The sequence below is a fragment of the Talpa europaea genome, assembly GCF_964194135.1.
Source record: "Talpa europaea genome assembly, chromosome: 16".
NCBI lineage: Eukaryota > Metazoa > Chordata > Mammalia > Eulipotyphla > Talpidae > Talpa > Talpa europaea.
The window spans coordinates 42,147,123-42,169,895 of NC_140084.1; the positions used below are offsets into that span (position 1 = coordinate 42,147,123).

At 54.9% G+C, this 22,773-nt stretch overlaps 1 protein-coding gene across 2 annotated transcripts in view; it reads left to right on the forward strand.

Moving 5' to 3' along the window:
* Positions 1 to 22,773, forward strand: part of SPTBN4 (spectrin beta, non-erythrocytic 4) — a gene marked incomplete at its 3' end in the record, with an annotated part of 63,038 nt that overhangs the window by 19,070 nt on the left and 21,195 nt on the right. For both annotated transcript variants that reach the window (XM_084257415.1, XM_084257416.1), the window contains exons 11-19: positions 206 to 508; positions 1,457 to 1,607; positions 4,449 to 5,397; positions 6,660 to 6,797; positions 7,820 to 8,570; positions 10,250 to 10,452; positions 13,648 to 13,738; positions 16,989 to 17,135; positions 18,371 to 18,634. In XM_084257415.1, coding sequence (XP_084113541.1) covers positions 206 to 508; positions 1,457 to 1,607; positions 4,449 to 5,397; positions 6,660 to 6,797; positions 7,820 to 8,570; positions 10,250 to 10,452; positions 13,648 to 13,738; positions 16,989 to 17,135; positions 18,371 to 18,634 — 2,997 coding nt within the window. The remainder of the gene's footprint in view (positions 1 to 205; positions 509 to 1,456; positions 1,608 to 4,448; positions 5,398 to 6,659; positions 6,798 to 7,819; positions 8,571 to 10,249; positions 10,453 to 13,647; positions 13,739 to 16,988; positions 17,136 to 18,370; positions 18,635 to 22,773) is intronic.

The window sequence follows — 22,773 nt, forward strand, 5'->3', positions numbered from 1 at the left end:
TGGGGACCCTTTCTGGGTGACAAGTTTAGGATCAGAGATGTAGTAGGGGAGGATAGAACTGGTCCACAGGGTAACTGGGGATGGTGGGGCTGGTCCCCAGGGTAACAGGAGCAGGTCGGGCAGTTTCCAGGCTCACACAGGGCCAAGGTACCAGGTGGACTGCTGAGGCAACATGGGTGAGTGTCTGTGGCCTGCCCTGCCCCAGGACAACTTTGGGTATGAGCTGCCAGCAGTGGAGGCAGCCATGAAGAAGCATGAAGCGATTGAGGCCGACATCGCAGCCTATGAGGAGCGGGTGCAGGGCGTGGCAGAGTTGGCCCAGGCTCTGGCGGCTGAAGGCTACTATGATGCCCGGCGGGTGGCAGCCCAGCGAGACAGTGTCCTGCGCCAGTGGGCCCTGCTGACTGGGCTGGTAGGTGCTCGACGTACACGGCTGGAGCAGAACCTGGCCCTGCAGAAGGTCTTCCAGGAGATGGTGTACATGGTGGACTGGATGGAGGAGATGCAGGTGGGGGTCAAACCAGGGAAAAGGATGGGCCTGGGTTGCAGGAGGGGGTGGGGATACTGATAGAGCTGTCATAGAGATACAGAGGGAAGGGGAGAGAAAGAAAGAGATAAAGAAGGACAAAGAGAAAGACAAAGGAAGACATATAGAGACCAAAAAAGAAAAAGAGGAAAATGGGTCTCCCTGGTGGCCTAGGGGTTAATCGCAGTGTATCACTGCTACAGCCTGAGTTCAACCCCTGGCCTGGGAGGTGACCCACATGGTGCAGCGGACCTCTCTCCTGACTCGCCCGCTGCTCCCCTCAGCTGTGTATTTCAGTAGATCTGCCTGTTCTGCTCCCTACTCTGCCTCTGGTGAATCCTCTCACCCCCCACACCTCTGGCCTACACCCCAGTTCTACTTTATTTTCACAAAATAAATTTAAAAATTAAAGAAAAAGAGACAGAGAAAGCCATACCTTGATAGATGAGATAGATCTAGGGACAGAGACAGAGGGATGATGCCAGAGGAAAATGATAAGAGCTGAGAGAGAGAGAGAGGGCAAAGTTAGCAATGGAAATCTAAATGACTACAAAGAAAGATACATAGGCAGATGGAATCCATTTGAGACAGAGACCTATGGCATAAGACAGATACAGAGAGACATGGGGAAAAGAAATGCGGAAGCAGAGAGAGCATTGGACACAGAAAGAGACATGGGAAGGAGACAGAAAACTAAATAAGAGGTGGAGGCAGAGAGAGATGGAGGCTTAGAGAGGGAGATGCTAAGACAGAGAAATGTGGAGACATGAGAGACAGAACATTCAGAGAGACGGCGGGGAGAGATGGTGACAGACAAGGAAGAGGGCTGAGAAGGGAATGTTGTGCCTTGTTGGCAAGGACTATGGGAGGAGAGGGAAGTGGTCTGAGGGCCAGGGCCCAAAATGTGCTCAGTGCTGCCCCCTCTGGTAGGCTCAGCTGCTGTCTCGGGAATGTGGGCAGCACCTGGTGGAGGCAGAGGACCTGTTGCAGAAGCACGGACTGCTGGAGGGGGACATTGCTGCCCAGAGTGAGCGGGTGGAGGCACTCAACGCTGCTGCCCTGCGTTTCTCTCAACTGCAGGGTGAGTCTGGGTTTGGGGTGGAGACTTATGGAGCAGATGGACTCCTGAGATCAGAAGGAGTGAGCTCCTTGTCTTTGGAGGTGTCCAAGCACAGACTAGGATCACACTCCTAGGGATTTTGTGGGGAAAGTTAGTGCCTTAAATGGGAGGTTGGACCACACAACTTTCTTTTTTGAGGTTCTGCAGTAATAGTTCACATATATTGAGCACTTGTTATATGTTTAGCCCTTCATGGCCAAATCTCAGTGAATACCATATATATTCAGCGTGTTCCCAGTAGCAGGTGATAGAAAGTCAACCGATTATCTGAAGGAGGAAAGGGGAGTGTATTGACTAATGTCACCATAATGTCCAGATTGATGTTGGCTTCAGGTATGACTGGATCCAGGAATGATGGCTCAATGATGCTTTTGAGACGTCATGTCTTGCTGACTCTAGTCTCTATGTTTATGTTACTGTTGGGCGCTCTCTCTCTCTCCTCATGGTGTAAATGTGGAATCATTCAGCTCCATGTTTCCATTCCCAAAGCTTAGCACCCCTTCAGGATATAGTCCCCCCTTTTTTGTGGGACCCTCGCTGGTGGACAGGGAACAAACCGGTGCTACAGAGTCTATGGGCAGCCTCACAGCCCAGCGCTCAACCGCTGCGCCACCAGGGGAGGCCCCAGGATATAGTCCCTTTTGTCCCAATAATCTGACCAAAGTTCTAAGGAAAACTTTCATTAGCCCACTGTGGGTTCCTTCCCCTCTGTGTGGCCAAACCCCATGACCCCAGTCTATACCTAATTGGCCACATCTATGTGACATGCCCATCCTGGCCCCTGAGGGGTCCATTCCATCCGAAGACATGAAGTGAGAAAGAGGAAGGTGGGGTGTGGATGCTGATGGGCGAAACCCAGACTAGCTCTAATGAGGTTCTCATTTTACTGATGCCAGTGTCCTCCAGCCAAGTGATTGACTCTGCGCACTCGTGAGGGACCCACAGGGCATTTCAGTAAGAGAATATGATGGGCGACTTGTTATCTGCCGCGGACTGTGTTGGGTGATTTGGGGTGTGCCTTGCAGTGGAGTGGAGCTGTCAGGAAGGTGGTTTATTTTGATGATTGTCCATCTTTCTCATTTTTGTCGTGGCGGGTGGGGAGAACAGGAATTGGCCACCATCCCTGGCACTAGTCAGGAGCGGGGTTTAGTGGCTGTTTCTCCGGCTTGCACGGTGCCCTGGTTTTGTGTGTGCTCAGGCAAGATGGCAGAGTGCTCTTATTTTTTGTCACGCTCCATCGCGGTGGCAGAGTGACCCGTCTCAAGCTGGTGTCCTGCGAATCTCTTCGCTAAGTGGGAGGGCTGCATTTTCCTTTCTCACTGGGAAGGAGGCCGAGACCCATGAAACTGATTGGGAGGTTTGGAGGCTAGCCTGTCTCGCTTCTTTTCCCCGAGCCACGGCCCAGCGGAATCTGGGAGTATTGTTAGAAAAGGAAGAGTCTATTTGGCGGGGGAGCGTCTCAGCCTCGCGGCGCTGGCCCATGTCCTAAGAACAAATGTTGAGGTCTCCCTGCAAGCCCCAGTGTGGAGCTGTTCATCCTGGCTCAGCCCCTCTGGTGAACGTCACAACCCAAGGAGAGGTTGGTGGGACCCTCTCCTTCCCCCCAGGGGTGTTTGTCCCGGGAGGCCCCCTCTGTCCTCCCCTTGTGAGCGCTCCATACCTGGTGACAACCAGCGCCTCTGAGAACACAGTAAAGAGGCCGGTGTGGGTGGGTGTTGCCATGGTGACGCAGGCAGCACTGCCTGATAAGTGGTCCAGAGTGTGACCTCCTGATCTGCCACTTCTTTGCTGATGCCCAGCAAGCGGCATCCCTCCCTGAGCCTCAGTTTCCTGATCTGCAGGAGGGTTAGGAAGGAGATTGACATCATAAGATGGTTGTGAGGAATCTGTGACACTGTGTTAGAATAAGGGCAGGATACCTGGATGCTGTGGTTGTTTATTATTCGCTTGGATGCCTTGGTATTTGGGTCATTTTCAGTGAATGCCCAGAATTATAGAAATCCCCCATCCATCCAGGGCAGCTTCTCCCACACTGCTTTGACCTTAATCTTATGACCCAGAGTTCATGGTCACACACAGCCCCACACACTGGCGCAAAGGTTTTATAAAATAATGCTTTCCCTTACCTCTCCAGTGTTGTGTTCTGATATTTTCTAACCATTCTATTTTATTGCATGAAAGAAATTAATTTCATTCAATTAATTTCACAGTTCTCTAGCCAGAAATGGTTGGAAGAAAATAAGGGGGTTCAGGTCATCTCTAGAGGATGAGCAAGAGAACCCAGAAAATGGCTTAAGAGCAGAGAGGTTTCATTTGGCAACAGTTTCGAAGGAAACACAGTTCACACTAAAATATACAGATTCTAGGATTCTCTGGTTCTCAGTTTCTATCCATCATCAGTCAGTAAGTCTCCATTTTCTCCAGGCTACTGCTCTGGGTTCCACTCTGCTGGGAAGAATTGGGGACATGGTAACATACACTGCCCCAGACCCTGCCCTCAAGGGGTTCCCGTTTGGGGGGTTAGGAAGGGACGAGACAAAATAAGCTCTAAGCGGGGTCAGGCCCAGAGGCGTCTGGGCTGAAGGAGTCACGGTGGTAGAGTGATGAGGTTGGGAATAAAGGGAACGCCTGGGGGAACCAGAAAAGGTGCTGTGGGATATCAGGGAGGCTGCCTGGAGGAGGGGACTCTTTACCCTGCCATCTGATGAAGTCGGGCCAAGAACTGGGCAGGTAACTTATACCACCCTCTCTTGGGTGCCCCCTGAGCCCTGTCCAACCTGGGATCCTCCGCTTCCGACACAGGCTACCAGCCCTGCGATCCTCAGGTTATCTGCAACCGCGTGAACCACGTGCATGGCTGTCTCGCAGAGCTGCAGGAGCAGGCGGCGCGACGGCGGGCGGAACTGGAGGCCTCGCGCAGCCTGTGGGCCCTGCTGCAGGAGCTGGAGGAGGCCGAGAGCTGGGCGCGCGACAAGGAGCGCCTCCTAGAGGCGGCGAGCGGCGGCGGCGCGGCGTGCGCGGCTGGCCCGGCGGGCCCCGCGGCGGGCGCGCACGACCTGTCTAGCACCGCGCGCCTCTTGGCGCAGCACAAGATCCTGCAGGGCGAGCTGGGCGGGCGGCGGGCGCTGCTGCAGCAAGCCCTGCGGCGCGGGGAGGAGCTGGCTGCGGCCGGCGGCGCGGTGGGCCCGGGCGCCGAGACGGTGCACCTGGCGGGGCTGGCGGAGCGCGCCGCGAGCGCACGGCGGCGCTGGCAGCGCCTGGAGGAATCGGCCGCGCGGCGGGAGCGGCGGCTGCAGGAGGCGCGGGCGCTGCACCAGTTCGGCGCCGACCTCGACGGGCTCCTGGACTGGCTCCGCGACGCCTACCGCCTGGCGGCCGCGGGCGACTTCGGCCACGACGAAGCGTCCAGCCGCCGCCTGGCGCGCCAGCACCGAGCGCTCACCGGGGAGGTGGAGGCGCATCGCGGGCCTGTGGGCGGCCTGCGGCGTCAGCTGGCGACCCTGGGAGGCGCCAGCGGGGCCGGGCCACTGGTGGTGGCCCTGCAGGTGCGCGTGGTGGAGGCCGAGCAGCTGTTTGCAGAGGTGACCGAGGTGGCAGCGCTGCGGCGTCAGTGGCTGCGGGATGCCCTCGCTGTCTACCGCATGTTCGGCGAGGTGCACGCGTGCGAGCTGTGGATCGGGGAGAAGGAGCAATGGCTTCTCGCCATGCGTGTGCCTGATTCACTGGATGACGTCGAGGTGGTGCAGCACCGGTGAGCGCGCTCTTGGGGGGCTAGGTATCTTCTCACCAGGCTCACCCTCCACCGGGCCAATAATTCCTGTGGTCGCTCAGCTGGAAGCCGGGGTTCCAGGAAAATAGGAATTATAGTCCTGATCTCACACGCCTGTGGTGAGCAGTGAATGAGTGAATACGTGTAAAATACCCAGTAAATATCCTGGGAACATTTACTTCTGGGAGCCCTTACTGTTACTACTGAGGTTCCCAGATAATAAACCTGAGCTCCTCCAGGGGCACCCCAGCTCTGTCCCTCCCCTGGGACTCCCACTGCCCCTGTACAAATGTCACGTCCCTCGTTGGTGATATAACTCCAAACCTTGTCCCTTACTGTTCCCTCAGCCCGATCTTGTTTCTTCATAGCACTTACTACCTGTGACACACCAAATACTGATTTTTCTGTTGGCTGCCTTAGTGGTGAGTTGTTAAATGAGTGGATGATCCCTCTCTCACTGAGCATCTAATGCACCCATCCATTCACTTCACCGGGGCTTACTGAGCTCCTGCTCTCTCTAGGTCTTGTGCTGGGCATTGCTGAAAACACAGGCCTGGTCCCTGCCCTTACCGTGCCCAGAGTCACCCAAGTCACAGCCTTGGGCATTGCTGTAAACAAGGAATGACTGCCCCCCTTTAATAAGGTCTCCCTGTGGCCATGTGGAGGGTGGGTTGGAGGCTGAGAGTGGTGATTGGGAGCCTGGAGAGGCAGCTAGGGAAGGGGGCTGCTCAGGTGGGAGAGAAGAGGACTGGACCAGGCCAGGAGGCCCAACGCATAGAATATGGGAGCAGACAGGCAGGGGGTGGGGGTTGTCCAGAATGGGGACCAGGGTTCTGGATGAAGGGATGGTGGGGCTATTCAGGAGATGGGGACCCAGAAGAAGAAATCGGGAAAGAAGCTGAAGCTAGTTTGAGTCACGGTGCGAGTGGGGAGCCCTGAGTCCACAACAGCCTTTCAGGTTGGGGACAGTTTCAAAAGAAACCTGTAGGTTGAGGCTGCAGACTGAGATCTGGGGGCCATGAGTTCAAGGGTGAGGATTAGAGACCGTGGGGATGTGTCAGGTGACCCAGGCATGCTGTGATTGCAAGCTTGGATGCCTAGGACAGAGCCCTGAATCTAACACAGAAACTAGCAGGAAGGTGATGTCGGATACTTGGGAGAACCGGGAGAAGGCGGTTTCATAACATCGAAGCTCTGGCAGGTCCTCAGGGTCCAGGCTTCTGAGCACATCCCTCCTTCTGCAGATTTGAGAGTCTGGACCAGGAGATGAACAGTCTGATGGGCCGTGTCCTAGACGTGAACCACACAGTCCAGGAACTGGTGGAAGGAGGCCACCCCAGCTCCGATGAGGTGCGCTCCTGCCAGGACCACCTCAACAGCAGGTAGGCAGGGCCTGGGGCTGGCAGTTCTATCTCCCACCAGTTCTCCTCATTATTGCTTCTCTTATTCACTCAAGGAAACTAAGAAGGTGCCTTTTCAAACCCCTATGAGGTAGGGGCTGTGCTATAATGTGTTACTGGCAGGGAAACCGAGGCACAGAGGGGTTTACTAGCCAAAGAGTGCGCAGCTCAGATTTGACTCCAGGCCATTGGGCTCAGATTCTGTGCTTGTCACCTGGACAATACACTGCCTCCGAACCCAGAGAAGCATCATCACTTGTCTGAGGGCACAGAGCAATATATTCCCCCCCCACCCAGTAATTTATTTTGACATAGAGCAGGTTTGCTTTTGGACCTCAGCACCTGGCTCATAGTATATGCTCAATTATTTTCCACTGGACCCCACATATTAGGCTTAATTACTATTTGCTGGGCCCTCACACTCTGGTCTCAGAACCCCTTTGTGCTCTTAAAGGCTACTAAGCACTCCTAGAGTTTGTTTAGGGGGTTAGAGCTACCCATATTTACTATATGAGAAATGAATACAGAGAAAGTTAAAATTTTAAAGTCAGTTCAAATGAACAATAATAAACCTATAATGTTACCATAATACTTTAAATGAAAAATAACTTTTCAAAACAAAAAATGCAGCGGGAAGAGGGACATTTTGCGTGTTTGCAAATCCCTTTACCTTCTGGCTAGTGAGGGAAAGCCAGTGAGTTCTCAGATTTGCTTCTGCATCCAGCCTTGGACATGCATCTCAGGAAAACTCTGTTCTACTCTGGGGGGAGAACGAGAGTGAAAAGGCAAATGTAGTTTTAACCTCACTCAGATTACAGTACATTGGAGAATCAGCTGCCCTAAGCAAAAGTGCCTGGTCGGGTTCCACTGAGAGAAAGGGGCTCGGGGAGATCAAATAACGTTCCAAGGTCACTCCTGGCTGGGTTCTTAACCTGGGTCGGTGGGTCCTCCACGCCCAAGATGAGTCCCTGTCCTCCTCCAGCCGCCCTCCTTCTCCTGGGCAGGTGGAACCGCATCGTGGAGCTGGTGGAACAGCGCAAAGAGGAGGTGAGCGCGGTACTGCTTGTGGAGAATCACGTGCTGGAGGTGGCAGAGGTGCGCGCCCAAGTGCGCGAGAAGCGGAGGGCTGTGGAGGGTGCGCCCAGAGCCGGCGGCGCCCTACAGTGGCGCCTAAGCGGCCTGGAGGCGGCTCTGCAAGCGCTGGAGCCGCGCCAGGCGGCCCTCCTGGAGGAGGCAGCCCTCCTGGCTGCGCGCTTCCCGGCACAGGGGGCGCGGCTGCGCCAGGGGGCGGAGGAACTGGGCGCCGAGTGGGGCGCGCTGGCCAACTCCGCTCAGGCCTGTGGAGAGGCGGTGGCGGCGGCCGGGCGCCTGCAGCGTTTCCTGCACGATCTCGACGCTTTTCTGGACTGGCTGGTGCGCGCCCAGGAGGCGGCGGGTGGCAGCGAGGGACCCCTGCCCGGCAGCCTGGAAGAGGCGGACGCGCTGCTGGCGCGCCATGCGGCGCTCAAGGAGGAAGTGGACCGGCGCGAGGAGGACTATGCGCGCATCGTGGCGGCCAGCGAGGCACTGCTGGCCAGCGACGGCGCCGAGCTGGGCCCGGGCTTGGCGCTCGACGAGTGGCTGCCTCACCTGGAACTTGGCTGGCACAAGCTGCTGGGCTTGTGGGAGACGCGCAGGGAGGCCCTGGTGCAGGCTCACGTCTACCAGCTCTTCCTGCGCGACCTACGCCAGGCGTGCGCGGTGCTGCGCAACCAGGTGCCCACTTTGGGCCGTCGTGGGGGTTTTCGGGACAGGGAAATGGATGGAGGCGTGCGGGGCCTCTGGGTTCTTGGCTTATCCGAGGTCAGTGCGTGTGGATCATTCAGCGTGAGCAAGAGTGGGCGTGAGCGTGGGAATCTGATGGTGACTGTGGGTTGGTGGCATATCTGAGATGACTGACAGTGTGCCGGCAACGCTAGGTGTGACTCGTGCACTGAGCATTTATTGGAGTGGCTGCCTGGGTTTGTGGGTTATTTGGAAGGGAATAAGGGCGAAGTGGGCTGGTGGTGGTTAATGGGATTCAGAGGATCTTGAGGGTGGAGAACAGGCTAAAGATTATGGAAGCAGGTGACCAGGGCTGAGGGGTGACTGTGGATTATGTGCTTGTGGGTGCCTAAATTAGTAGATAATTTTCTTATGGGAGTGGCAATTTGCAGATTCTCTGCAGAGGGTCACTGTGTCTGTGACATGAGTTAAGAGCAGTGGTTATGTGGAGACCAGCTGATTTGGTCTGGTCATCATCCTGGGGTGAGAACCAAACTGGAGGATTTGGGCAAGACAGAACAGCCAGTCTTTGTTTTATTTTTAAAGATTTTTAAAAACGATTTATTTATTTATGCATATAAGAACTGGGGTGCAGGCCAGAGGTGCAGGGGGTGAGAGGATTCAGCAGAGACAGAGTGAGGAACAGAACAGGTGGATTGACTGAAATATACTGCTAAGGGGAGCAGCGGGCAAGACAGGAGGGGTCTGCTGCGCCATGTGGGTAGCTCCCTGGCCAGGAATTGAAGTCTTGCTGCAGTGGCTGCAAATAGCTTCACAGGTTACATCTTAACCCCTTGCGCCACCAGGGAGGCCCAAACGATTTATTTATTTATGCATACAAGAACTGGAGTGCAGGCCAGAGGTGTGGGGGGTGAGAGGACTCACAGAGACAGAGTGGGGAGCAGAACAGGCAGACTGACTGAAATACACTGAGGGTAGCAGCGGGTGAGACAGGAGAGGTCTGCTATGCCCTGGGTGAGCTCCCTGGCCAGGGATTGAACTCGTGCTATAGAGCCTGTGGATAGCTTCACAGTGCTGTGCTTAACCCTTTGTGCTACTAGGGAGGCCCCCAGAACATCCAGTCTTTGGATTGTCTGATAGTGGGTCCAATAATGGGGGAACATTAAAAAGAGTGACCACCTGTGCTGGTTACTAGAGAAAGCTGACCCAGATGGAAGATTTTTTTGGGGAGGGGGATAGACAGAGAGTCCCTGGAATATTTCTAAATGGAGACTTTGAGAGTGCCTTTCTGACCCACCATTTTACCAGTAAGGTAATTGTGTGTGCACGCGCGCGCATGCATCTGTGTCTTAGTGAGAGATGGTAAACAGTAAATGCACTTAAGTTATCATGTCAGATACTGCTTTGAAAAATAAAGTGGGGTGAAGAGATGTGGCTGGGTGGAGGAACTCAGAGACCTGAAAGTGAAGGAGCCAGCCATGGGGCTATCTGGAGGGACAGACTGCCGGCGCAGGCAAAGGCCCTGAGGTGGGACCATGCCCAGCATGTTTGATGCTAGAACTCAGTGAGCAAGGGAGGAGGGAGTGGTGGCAGGCAAGGGGGGGCAGCCTCTCCCAGGTCCTGGAAGGGATGGGATAACCTGAGCCACCTCCCCCCGCCCCCCTTCACAGGAGATGGCCCTATCGGGTCTGGAGCTCCCAGGCACAGTGGAGTCGGTGGAGGAGGCGTTGAAACAGCACCGGGATTTCCTCACCACGATGGAGCTGAACCAGCAAAAGATGCAGGTGGCCGTGCAAGCTGTAGAGGGCCTGCTGAGGCAGGGTAACATCTATGGGGAGCCGGCCCAGGAGGCTGTGACCCGGATGCTGGAAAAGTAGGTCCCTCAGGCCCCAGGGACATAGGGGGTCAGGCACGGGGGAGGGGTGAGGTGGCCTGGGTTCTGCTTCTTTCCTTCATAATATCTGCTTCTCGGTCCCTTTCTGATTTCTACTTAATTCCATATTGTTTTGAATTTTATTGCATGGGTTTTTTGTTTTTTGTTTTTTTTTTTGCAGAAAGGTAATTTGTAGACACAAAAGTCACACTATTTTCCTAGATAACCCCCATATCTGCCTGCTGATCTGGCTTCTCCTTGGGAAACCCAAGGACATCCCCAACTCCAGCAGGGGAAGGCCTGCCATGGGTTCTGTCCCAGCTTTCCATGGACATATATCCTGCCATACTGACTGTGGGACATTTTGAATGAGCACCTTTGCCTGACCCCAACCACCCAGAGCTCCAGGAAGTGTGTGTGTGTGTGTGTGTGTGTGTGCGCGCGCACGCGCACGTGTGCATGCACAAGGGAGCACATGGCTTTCATGGGTCTCTTGCACTTCATTATTCTCTGCTTCTGCAACCATCTGTCTTCTACCACTGCCCTGTCTCTTGCTTGTCCTTGCGCTAACCAAGCAAAGACACTGAGCAGCTGCTATATGCCAGGCACTATTCTAGGCCCAGAACAAAACAGCACCCCCTCCAAAAAAAAAAAAAAAAAGTTCAATCCTCAAGGAGAGTCCTTTGTAGGGATTCCTCCAGGCCTACTTCTTTCTCTGAGGCGTTCGCTGTTGCTGCCCCTCCTAGTGACTCCAGCTTTCTCTCTGGCAAGGTCCAGAAGAGATCCGTGACCCTCTTTCTAGGTCATTCCATCTCTTGGAGGGCAGCAAGCACCCCTGGATGCTCCACACCATCCACAGCCTTGAGACCACAACCCCTTTCTGGTCCCAGACTCAGGTGTGCCTTTCCCCTAAATTCATCTGGGGCAACACTGGGGATTCTGACCCAGAGGCTACAAACTTCTGATCTAGTCCCCCCAGCTCAGGGCCTGGGCCCTTCTGTCCTTTGTCCCCCATTTTAGAGTCTTTGTTGAATAACGGATGAGAAGGAGGGGCCTGGAGGACTTTTCCTTCTAACTCACACCTTCGTCCCTTGTCCATCATTCATTGCTGCTTTCACTCTATTACTTAGTCATGAATGCCTCTGCCAGTTCATCAGGTACTGAGTCTGCGCTTGCTCCAGGTGCTGAAGGGGTCAGGGCTGGGTACACAGCAGTGAGCAGAACAGAGCATGATTCCTGCCCTCATAGGGCTCATCACTATCTGACGAGGATGGTCCAGAGCCCAGAACAGGCAGGGCTGGGATGGGAGAGGTGCAGGGGCTGTGGGGGTCCACGGGGTATCTGCCCCAGGCATGGGCTGGGCGAGGCTGGGAACACAGCAGAACAGAGACAGACCCAACCCCTGACTCTGCCCTGGGAGTCCTGCTTATTTACTTGTCCAGGGACAATATCCACATCCCGAGGGGAAGGTTTTCCCTATGCCTCAGAGGGACAGGGCCATGCAGATTGGGGGGCTGGGCCCTCTGAGGTAGACAAGGCCAGGTTCGAGTCTCAGTCTCACCCAACAACCAGTGAGATTCAGGCAAGTCACTTAAACTCCGCCTGACCCAGCCCTGTTTGTGGGGTGTTCTTATCTTCATTTTGCAAGTGATGCTCAAAGAGGGTCACTGACTTAACCAAGATCACAGCCTGGAAGGAATTTGAACTCTGCCATTTTCTCACCTTCCCAGAGAGGGTGTTGTCCATTCCCCCCCACCCCCATCCCCTTCACTGGAGAGGCTGATTTCAGTTCAGTTCCAGAGGCATTTCCCATTTCCTGGTTCCTAAGCCTGGGGTGGGGGTGGGGGGTAAGGAGTGGGGGGAGTAGGGGGAGTTGGGGGGGAGGGCCATCAGGATTTTCTCCCTGGCCTCTTCTGGTTCTCCTTCCAGCTCTGCCTCTGGCTCCCTCTTTCACTTGCTCTGTCTCTGCCTCCACTGATCTCTGTGTTTCCTTCTCTCTCTCCCCCTCTGTCTCTCTTGCATTCATACACGCGACAAAAATGTATTGAACACCTGCCGTGTGCCAGGCTTTTTGATCCCCTAGGTACTGGGAATATAGCTGGGAACAAAACAAATATTCTTCATGAAATAACACCCTGGCGGGGAAGACAGACAAGATAAAGATGTAACATAGATAGTGCAGTGGACGGTGTTCGGTGCCAGCAAGAAAATTAAAGAAGGAAGGAAAGCCAGAAAGTGCTGGGGAGAGGTCAGGAGGGCCGAGAAGATGACTTTAGAATCTACAACACTGGGGAGAAGAGCATTCCTGCCAGAGAGAACAGCCTGTGGGGGGTCCGGGGGTGGAAGTGGCTGACCAAGGCACAGCCAGGTGAGACTGTCACAGAGCTAGTGGGGGAAGAGTTAGGAAAGGTGCAGGGTCTGGAAATCCATAGGAGGGTTCTGAGGAAACTGGAGGACTTTGGGAGGATAGTCTTTTCTCTCAGGCTCTCTTTTCTGTCACCCAGGGCGGGACTGATAGTATCAGGAGAGGCACTTGCCTGAGCTGAAGTGGGATGCCCCCTGCCTCTCCACCAGGGCACTCGGCCCTGCACTGTGCGGCGGCACCTGGGTCCAGCCTGGCCACTGCACTCAGGCCAACGGCCTAGCTCTCCTGGCCAGTGCTCACCCAGCCTCCGGGTGGTTCCAGCCCCATCTTCCCTCACACCCTGCTGCCCTGCTTCCTTCCCGCTTTCCTTCTCCCCTGTACCCTCTGGCTGTGCCTTCTCTGGCATCTTGCCAGTCTCTGCCTGTCTTTCCCTGGGTTGTTCCTGTTCTGACCCTCTCCGTCACACTCCCTCCCTCTGCCTCTTTCTCTCTCCATGCCTGCTGCTTCCTGTCTCTCTGAGTCACTTCTTTCCCTGATTTCTCTCTCCCCTTGAGTTCGCTTTGTCTCTGTTCTGGTAACTGTCTATCTTCTCTATCTGGGTCAGTCTGTCTGTCTCTCTCTCTCTTCCTCTTTCCAGCTGTCGCTGGCTTTGCCCCGCTGATGTTTTTTGCCTCTCTACCCAGCCCTTTCTCCTCCTCCTCGCTCTTACATCTGCCCCAGCTCTTACATATGTTCCCAGCCCTGCCATGTCCAATGCCTTTACAGCTTTACTGTCACTGCCAGCACCCCAGGGCCCAGAATTCCCCCAGCTCTTATCTCCCCATCCCCAGGTGCCAAGAAAACCAACTACGGGCCCATCAGTGGATGCAGAAGCTCCACGACCAACTCGAGCTGCAGCACTTCTTCCGAGACTGCCACGAGGTAGGCTGGGCGCCGCGAATCGCTTCGTGGGGAAGTCAGTGCTCCCAGTCTGGGGCCCGGAGGGGGTGGGGACTAAGTGGGTCGCGGAGAGACGTTCACGCCTCGCCGCCAGGAGGCGCAATGAGCCCAGCCTCAGCGCGCATGCTCCGCGGGTCCTCCCCCGCCCACACGGGCGCCGGGGAGGGAGGGGCCGGGCGCCCCTGGCAACGGCGCGCGCTCGCGCTGACGGGCCCGCGGGGACGCGCGCTGATCTCGCCTTGCTCTTGGGAGGGTTGCGAGAAGTGCCCTGCTGGGGACCGGCGGGAGGGGGTGAGGGCCTGCCGCTCCCCTTCTGCCAGAGATGGGCCAGAACCGAGCCTTGCCCCTTCAAAGGTGTCCAGGAATTAACCTCTGACCCTTTGAGATGAAGTACACCCCCCAAATCAGAGATGGTTCAGGGCCCCTTTCCCGCTGCCTCATCTTCAGAGACACGCCGCCTCATCACCCCCCCAGCCTTCCACAGAATCGGTTCTGGATTTCGAGCTCCCTAGAGATGGCCCGAGTAGAGATGGCCCAGAAACATCCTCCAGACCTCCAAGTAGAGGCTCCCGGCCTCCTCTGTCTGCCTGACCCAAGGTTATTGGCCCCACCTCCATGACGACCCAGTCCCTGGGTTTCCCCAGCCGAAGAGGGTTGAGGGACCTGGCTCCGGCCCCCTCAGCTAGAGATAGTGTGACCCCTTCCACGTGAGCCCCCACAGGCGGCTGTCCTCTCACACCTGAGATGAGCAGGAGCCCCCACACCTCCCCACCAGACTCACGCGCATTAGAGATGCGTCCGGGACACCCTCCCCATCTTCCCACTGGAGATTATTCTGGACGGAAGTCTCATAGAAGATGTGCCCGCCTCGCTGCGCCCCCCACATGCCTGCCCTCTGTAGCTGAGGTATGCAGGGATCTGGCCCCCTTCCAGGAGACATGGCTCAGGGGCCAGCCCCACCTCCAGGAATTGGAGGTGGCCCAGAGTCCACCTCCAGGAGCCGGTCCAGGAGTCCCTCCCCGCCTCCCTGGGACGACTCTGGACCGAGTGCCATCATCCCAGGTGGCGCGGAACCCGCTTCCGCCCGGGCCTGCGGCGGGCGGCGGCTCCAGCGGGCGGCGAGGAGGCGGGCGTGGAGGCCGGCGGGGGGCGCGCGCGCGCGGGCGGGCGCGCGGCCGCGGCGCGGGGGCGGGGGCGGGGGCGCGCGGCCGCCGGAGCCTCAGCCGTCGCGACCGCAGCCGCTGCCGCCGTCGCAGTGGAGGGGCGAGCCCGCCCGCCCGCCGCAGGGACGCCCCGCCGCCGCCGCCGCCGCTTCAGGTCTCGGGGGCGCCCGGGGGAGGGGGCGGGCGCGCCCCCGCCGGGGCGGGCGGGGGAGGGGGCGTGGGCGCGCGCTCGCCCGGCGGGGCCGCGGGAGGGAGGGGCGCGGGCGGCGCGGGGGCGGGGCGGCGCCGCCGGGGACCCCAGCCCCGGGGAAGGGCCGGGGTGCCGGGCGCTGTCCACGGTGCTGCCGCGGGAGGGACGCAGGGGCCGGGTCCCCAGGGAGGGGAGCGCAGAGGGGGGACCCCTGAGGCTGCTCCTGGAGTAATGCGAATTTACCCTGGGGCCTGGAAGGGGTCGCGGCCTCTTTAGGGGGCTCCGCTCTGCATCATGGGGCTCTGAGACTTGCCCTGCTTTCAGCGTGTTGGCATTTACCCCCCTTGGTTCTTGCGGAATCTGTATTAGTTTTAGATGATGGGGGCAAACCACTTTGGGGGGTTCTGTTTCGGGCAGTGCGGATCTTGGACTTGCTCTGGGTTTGGGGGACTCTGACTTAGGGACTTTTCCTTGGTTGTTTGTTTGGAACTCTGGTTTTGCTGTCAGTGATAAGGGTCCATCACTTTGGGGGGCCTTTCCCTTGGTGATGGGCTACCGGCTCCTTTAGGGGCTTGCTTCACTGTGACTGTGGTTGCCACTGGTGAACTCTTCCCTGTGCGTTGGGCATCTGACCGGGCGCTGGTGTGTGTGTGCGTGTATAAGGGAATCTGAAGCTGTTCTGGACCCCTGGGAGCACATGCTCAGGGGACACAGGGTGGGGTTTGACTACCTTCGGATTTGTCCTTGGCTATGACTGCATTTGCCTCCGGGGACCGCTGGGCTACAGTCTGGGTTGGGTTTTGTTTTTTTTTTTTTTTTTTTTTGCAGTTGGGAGGAGGAGGATCTTGTGACTGAGCGGGGAGGAGGGAAAGGAGGAGCAAACTGTCCCAGGTGCTAGGTTTGGTCATGAGTGGAGGAAGTTCTGGCAGGGAGGGGAGGAGGGGACAAATCTTATTGGGGCCTGTGGGGGCTCGGATCGCAGCCTTGTGACTGGTCCGGTTCCATGAGAGAGGCCCGCTCTTGGTGCTTACATTTTGGACAACTGGTTCTGTAGTTAGGTTGGGGGACTAGCAGTGGTTTTAGTTTTGGAGGGGGTGATAGCCAGGGAGGTTCTTTCTGATACCTGTCAGGCAGCCTGGGGCTATATTTGGGGGTAGGTTCATTTAAAGAATTAGAAGGCAACCCTGTTGCTGCCGTTTGGGGGGATGGATGGCTTTGAATGGGAGCTAGAACTGGTCATGGTTTGGAGAATTAAGGTCTTGGAGTCCCAGATCTGGATTTGGGATGTCCTGTGGGCTCATCAAGAAAGTTGGGTCTGGGTTGAGGGGGTCGTATCTACCCCTGATTGGGGGGCTGGTTTGGAGGGAACTAAACTTGGCACTACATGGGAGGTTGTTTAGGGGCTCATCTGGCCATATCAGGGGAACTAGCCCTAGATATAGAGGCTTGATTGATACCTTTAGGAATGGACTGGGGGATCCTGAATTGGCCCTATTGGAGACTGGATCAAAGGGGAGGGTTCTGGGGCTCAATTGGAAATTAGCTAAATTAGGTTGAGGGGGCTTGTTTTAGAAATTTGATTTGACTGTGGGTGAGAAGAGACTGATTGGCCCAGGAACGCTGCCTTGGGGGACCAATGGAGAGTCAAGAAGGGCTGCCCTGAGGACAGGGGTGCCCATCCACCCATCTCTCCTAGGGCAGAGTTTGAGCTGTCCTCCACCAGTTGTAAAGACATCACTTGCAAAGGTTTTCCATTCCTACCTTCCTCCATTCCCAAAACCTAGCCGCCTAAGCCCTGAATGTGGAACCTTCTGAAGGAGATGGGGGGCTGTGCCAGGCTAGGGGAAACTGGCTGAGCTCCTCCCCCTGTCCTGCACAGCTGGATGGCTGGATCCATGAGAAGATGCTGATGGCGCGAGATGGCACGCGGGAAGATGGCCACAAGCTACATAAGAGATGGCTCCGGCACCAGGCATTTATGGCCGAGCTGGCTCAGAATAAGGAGTGGCTGGAGAAGATCGAGAGGGTGAGGATGCAGAAGGCCCCTCTGTCTGTGCCAGTGCCCGAGGCCTCCAGGGATCCCACATTTACCTCCTCCACCGCCACGCTATCCTGCTGTTCTCACACCTCTGAACTGATTCAACACATTTCCACATCTCCCAGCTCTGTGGCCTAGGGCGATGCATGTAGCCGCTTTGATCCTCAGTTTGCTCACCTGTAAAATGGCCATCATCTCTTCTGAACGTCGCTCATACCCTCCTGGTTGTTAAATATCTCATCCTTTTCTGAAAACTCCCCCATGAGCCTTCCTTCCACACCATTTGGAGCATCTCATTGGGAAGGTCAGGTAGACAGGCAGCTCAGCCCTGGGGAAGTGAGGCTTCAAGTGAACTTTGGGTTCCTGCAACCCTGGGTTCTAACTGTGACTCTGCCTGGTTCCAGCTGTGGACCCTTAGGGGATCACACTAGCCTCTCTAAGACTCAGTTGGCTCTGCTTTAAAATGAAGGAAATAATAACCATAATTGCTTTCCTGGGTTCTTGTGCACAAAAAGTGCTTCATGTAAGGCCGGGCACCTGCGAGTGGTAATTACTGTGCTGTTATTTCTCACATGTGACATAACAGCTGTGGCTTCAGGCCACCGAGGAGCTTAACTTTAGTCTTGACAGGACCCACCCAGGGTCCCGGATTTCATTTTAAGCCTCAACCCCCAAGAGTACTCCCTATCCTGACTGAACCCCTATCTATCCTGACTGAACCCCTAGACCTGTGACCCTGGATACCCCCATTCTTTCAAATTCAAACAGAGCCACCCAGCTGGACTTTAAACCCTTAAATGACCATCGCTGTCCCTTACGTGGTGGCTGGTAGACATTCTTGACTTTGAGTTTAATGGAAGTTCATTCTCTCTGCCTCTCTTGCTCTCTGTCTCTCTTTTCCCTTGTCTGGTTTATGGTTCTCTCATGCTTCTGACTCGTATGCACATCTCTGTGTTCATCACATTGTGATGGTCTGTCTCTCCCTGTCTTCTTCCCACGTCTCTTTTTGTGTCTTTCTGGCTCTTTCCCCACACCTCTGCCTGTCTCGTTTCTCTCTCTTCCCATGCCTTGGTTCCTTCCATCTCTTTGCCTTCATTCATCTTGTTTCTGTCTCTCTGTGTGTCTCCAACGTCTCACCTCTCTCTCTCTGTCCACCCCTCTGTTGCCCCCATATATTTCTGTGCCCCCCTCCTTGCTTTCTGCCTCCCACCTTTCTGGGGCAGGAGGGCCAGCAACTGATGCAGGAGAAGCCAGAGCTGGCACCCTCGGTACGGAAAAAGCTGGGTGAGATTCGGCAGTGCTGGGCCGAGCTGGAGAGCACCACGCAGGCCAAGGCACGGCAGCTCTTTGAGGCCAGCAAGGCCGACCAGCTGGTGCAGAGCTTCGCCGAGCTGGACAAGAAGCTCCTTCACATGGAAAGCCAGCTGCAAGACGTGGACCCGGGTGGGGACCTTGCCACCGTCAACAGCCAGCTCAAGAAGCTACAGGTATGGGCTAGTTGACCCAGGTGGGGGCTTTCTGTGCTCCAGGGGATGAGGGGAACCCAAATCAGGGTCAGTCCCCACTCAAGGTGTTTCATATAGAGGCGATTTAACACAAGGATTTATTCCTATGTGTTAGAAGGGCTGGAAGAGCAGAAAGAGGCCATCCAGCTATAGTTACTGTTGGAAGCAGCCAGCGAGCCAAGGGCATGGAGTGGATATGGGAGAGGAAGGATCTAGAGCCAAGAAGCAGGAGCACACCCAGGGTTTTAGAGGGCCCTGACTTTAGTTTCCTGGTTGGAGAAACCAAGGCACAGAAGAGAGATAGAGGAATAGCTTTGACCTAAATAATGGACAATTATGGAGGGCTTCCTCTATCAGGAAGCCTCTCTGCTGAGCTGTCACTGCCCCTCCGCCAAGCAGCTATGGGAGATTATCCCATGTTACCAATGGGGAAACTGAGGCACAGATGGTGAAGTGCCTGGCCCAAGGACACATTGCTAGTTGGTGTCTCCTTTTGGAGTACATAGAGAACAGACATGCTGTCTGCTTTATCTCCAATCCTAGCTTGGCAGCCGGTGGATGCTCAGCATCTGCCTCTGATGTGAGTGACTCAAGTCAAGTGTAGGCTTTGCTACTTACCTCCCAAGGTCTGGCAGCTCTGCCTCTAGTGCCAGGAACCCTGCCTGACCTTGACTGACTGGAAACCCAGGTTCTCTGAGGTGAACTTACTGGCCCAGGGTAGCACACGGAGAGCCTGCGTTCAAGTCCATCTCCTTCGCCGCTTCGCCGCTCCTTGGCATACCTGCGTAGTCATCCTGCTGACATGCTTGGCATAGTGTCTAACAGGGAAAAACAGTTGACTAATGATAAAGGCATAAGCACACTAACTAGTAGTCATTTATCGAAGCAGCAAACCTTTATTGAGAATCTTCTATGTGCCAGGCGCTTTTCTTGGTGCTGGATTAAAGCTGTGGGCAACACAGCAAATCATGACCCTCATGGGGCTCACACCGCGCGGGAGACAGACAAAGGATCAGAAAGACAAACAGACCCGAATATGATGCCGGTGAGGTCATTGCTATATATACACACCACTGGTTCCCGAATGCTGTGGCCTTCAGGATTCTTTCCTGACAAATCATTGAGATCCCCAGAGAGCTTTGGTTTGTGTGCAGTGTGCGTGTCCATATTTACTATATTAAAAATTAAAACCAAGAAATATTTAAAATATTGATTCATTTAAAAACAACAATAATAAATCAATCACTACCACCTCTCAGGTCAAAGACTCTCAGCAAGTCTCAACCAGAATAAATGTAAAGCCAACCACACTTACACCTATCAGAGCCCAGCTGCTAAAAAGCAGCACAAAAGAATACCCCCACCAAAAAAAAAGCTAGAGGAAATATACACTTTACATATGAAGGAAACCATGATGTTGATTATGACATTCTTGTCTTTAACAATAATAAAGGGCAAAAGCAAATGTATGCCATCTTTAAATTAAGGGGAGACATCCATCCAGAATTTCATATCAAATGAAAATACCATTTAGAAAAGGAAGAGGAAAGAAGTATTTTTCAGATAAACAAAAATGAAGATTTGTTACCCACTGACCTTTAGTAGAAGAAATGCTAAAAATTGGTCTTGAGACTGAAAGGAAATGGTCTGGATATATTTCAGCTCTAGAGAAAGAGTTGAAGAGTGCTGGTATTATAAAATGGAATTTTTTCTCTGTCATTTCCTTAGAAGACAACTCTGTGTTTTAAGACAAATGAACATATAAAATCAGCTCTGTCACCCGTATAGAAGTAGAACAACGATACCAGTAGCATGCATGACAGGACTGAGAAATGGAATTATATTACATTGTAAGGTTATTGCATGTGCCACGTGGGTCACATGGAGTGTCAGGGTGATGTGATGATGTGATGATATGAGATGGTGAACGATTAACTTGAGTAGATTTTTTTAAGGAACTTTTCATGTTAGCATAAAAATAAACCCGTCACATACTAACCCCAAAACTCTCCTTTGTGAAGAAGGATTATTATTTTACAAAAAAAAAAAAGTAATTGGGAGGGAGACAGGCATTTTTTTCAGTGTCGTGACTCTTCTTCATGAGGCTGAGGCCTCATGCCTGCTTCTGCTTTCAGTCTGTGGCTGTGGCGCTGGTCCTGTGGCCCCGCAACACCCCGTGTGCATTCGGGAAGGAATGTGAGTGATAAAGACAAATACCACTTTAGTATTTTTATTCAAATAATTGTAACTTTACAGACCCCCCAAAAAGATAATAGGGTCAGGCCTCCCTGGTGGCGCAAGAGGTTAAGACGCAGCGCTGTGAAGCTATCTGCAACCACTGTAGCACAAGTTCAATCCCCAGCCAGGGAGCTACCCACATGGCACAGCAGACCTCTCCTGTCTCGCCTACTGCTCCCCTCAGCAGTGTGTTTCAGTAGATCCACCTGTTCTGCTTCTTACTCTGTCTGGTGAATCCTCTCGCCCCCCCACCCCCGCCCCCATCTCTGGCCTGCACTCCAGCTTTTGTATGCATAAATAAATCTTTTAAAAAAAGATTATGGGGTCCCCCCCCAGAGCTCCCCAGACCACACTTTGAGAAACACAGTTGTATGCTCTGTGCCAGGCCCTGGTAACCCCTAGGAGGAGCTGCTGTGGTTGTCCTCGGTACCCGAGAGGAAGCCACAGTGAGAAAAGATCCGTGGCTCCACCAGGGTCACACAGCTGCCACACAGCCACTCAGGGCCATGTTTGGTTCCTGTGCACCCTCTTCCTTTGATGCCCCCAGACCGCAGTAGGAAAGCTGGCCCTTGCGCTGGCCTCTGAGAAACTAATCGTGCCTAAGGTCCAGGCCCCATTGGCCAGGCAGGCTATGGACGCACGGCCTATCTTGGCCCCAAGCCTTCTCTGGGGCGTCATGCAGAGACAAGCGGTCACCCAGATGGTCAGACACAGCAGGGAGAAGGCAGTGTGAGCAGCCAGGGTGGAGTGAGACAGGCCCAGGCAGTGGAGGCAGGCAGACCTGGGTTGAAATACCAGCCAGGTCACAAGGCTAGCCCCTCTCCAGCAGTCATCAGTGTGGGTCTCCCAGGGCCAGGTGAGATGTGCACTGGGAAGAAATGGGGATCTGGTGGCACAATGGAAATCTGTCCCTGGTGGCACAAGGGATTAAGCAACACACTATGAAGCAATCCGCAGCATCTGCAGCACGAATTCTATCCCCAGCTGGCCAGGGATCAACCCACATGGCGCAGCAGACCTCTCCTGACTTGCCTGCTGCTCCCCTCAGCAGTGTATTTCAGTCAGTCTGCCTGTTCTGCTCCCTACTCTGTCTCTAATAAATCCTCTCATCCCTCCCCCCAACATCTCTGTCCTGTACCCCAGCTCTGTATGCATAAATAAATCTTTAAAAAAAAAAAGAAATGGGGATCTGTGACTGCCAGGGTCTCACCCAGAAACAGAAGGCTTGGCCCACAGTGTGAGGAGAATTTAGCAAGAGTGTTGACCAAGGTCTGAGCAGGGGTTGGGGAGCCACAGGGGCACGCAGTGGAGCTGGGCCTGCAGCCAGAGCCTCAGTCACCAACTACCATGGCTTCAGGGGGAGCCAGGAAATGACCCGCATCCCTTCCTCCCAGTCCAGGCCCAGTCTCTGCTGGCTCCCCTTAGTCCAGCCAGGACTGACTCTGTGGGTGTGTGCTCTGTGCACTGTCAGGATCTCACACTTGGTTTGGTGCTCTGCCATCGCTCTCTTGAAATGCTTAGTACTCTGAACAAGGGGTGCTGCATTTTCCTTTTTGCACTCGGCCCTGCAAGTTAGGTATCTGGTCCTGAGCCCAACCGACCCGGAAGCCTGAAGGCAGGAGGCTGGTGGATGCATCACCCTCTGCCCCATGGGGCATCCGAAGACAGCTCCCACTGTTGCTGGGATTATTCACCATTTTAGCGCAGTTGCTGACTCTCTCCCTGCAGCTTGTGGTGGGAGGGGTGATGGCACAGATTGGGGGCTGAAGGGGGCTTGTTATGCATCATAGCTCCGCCCAGGTGGCCTTGCCTCTGACTCTGAACCTCAGGTGCCTCCCTGGTGCAGTGGGTGGGACCCTAATACTAAGCCACCTTTTAACAGT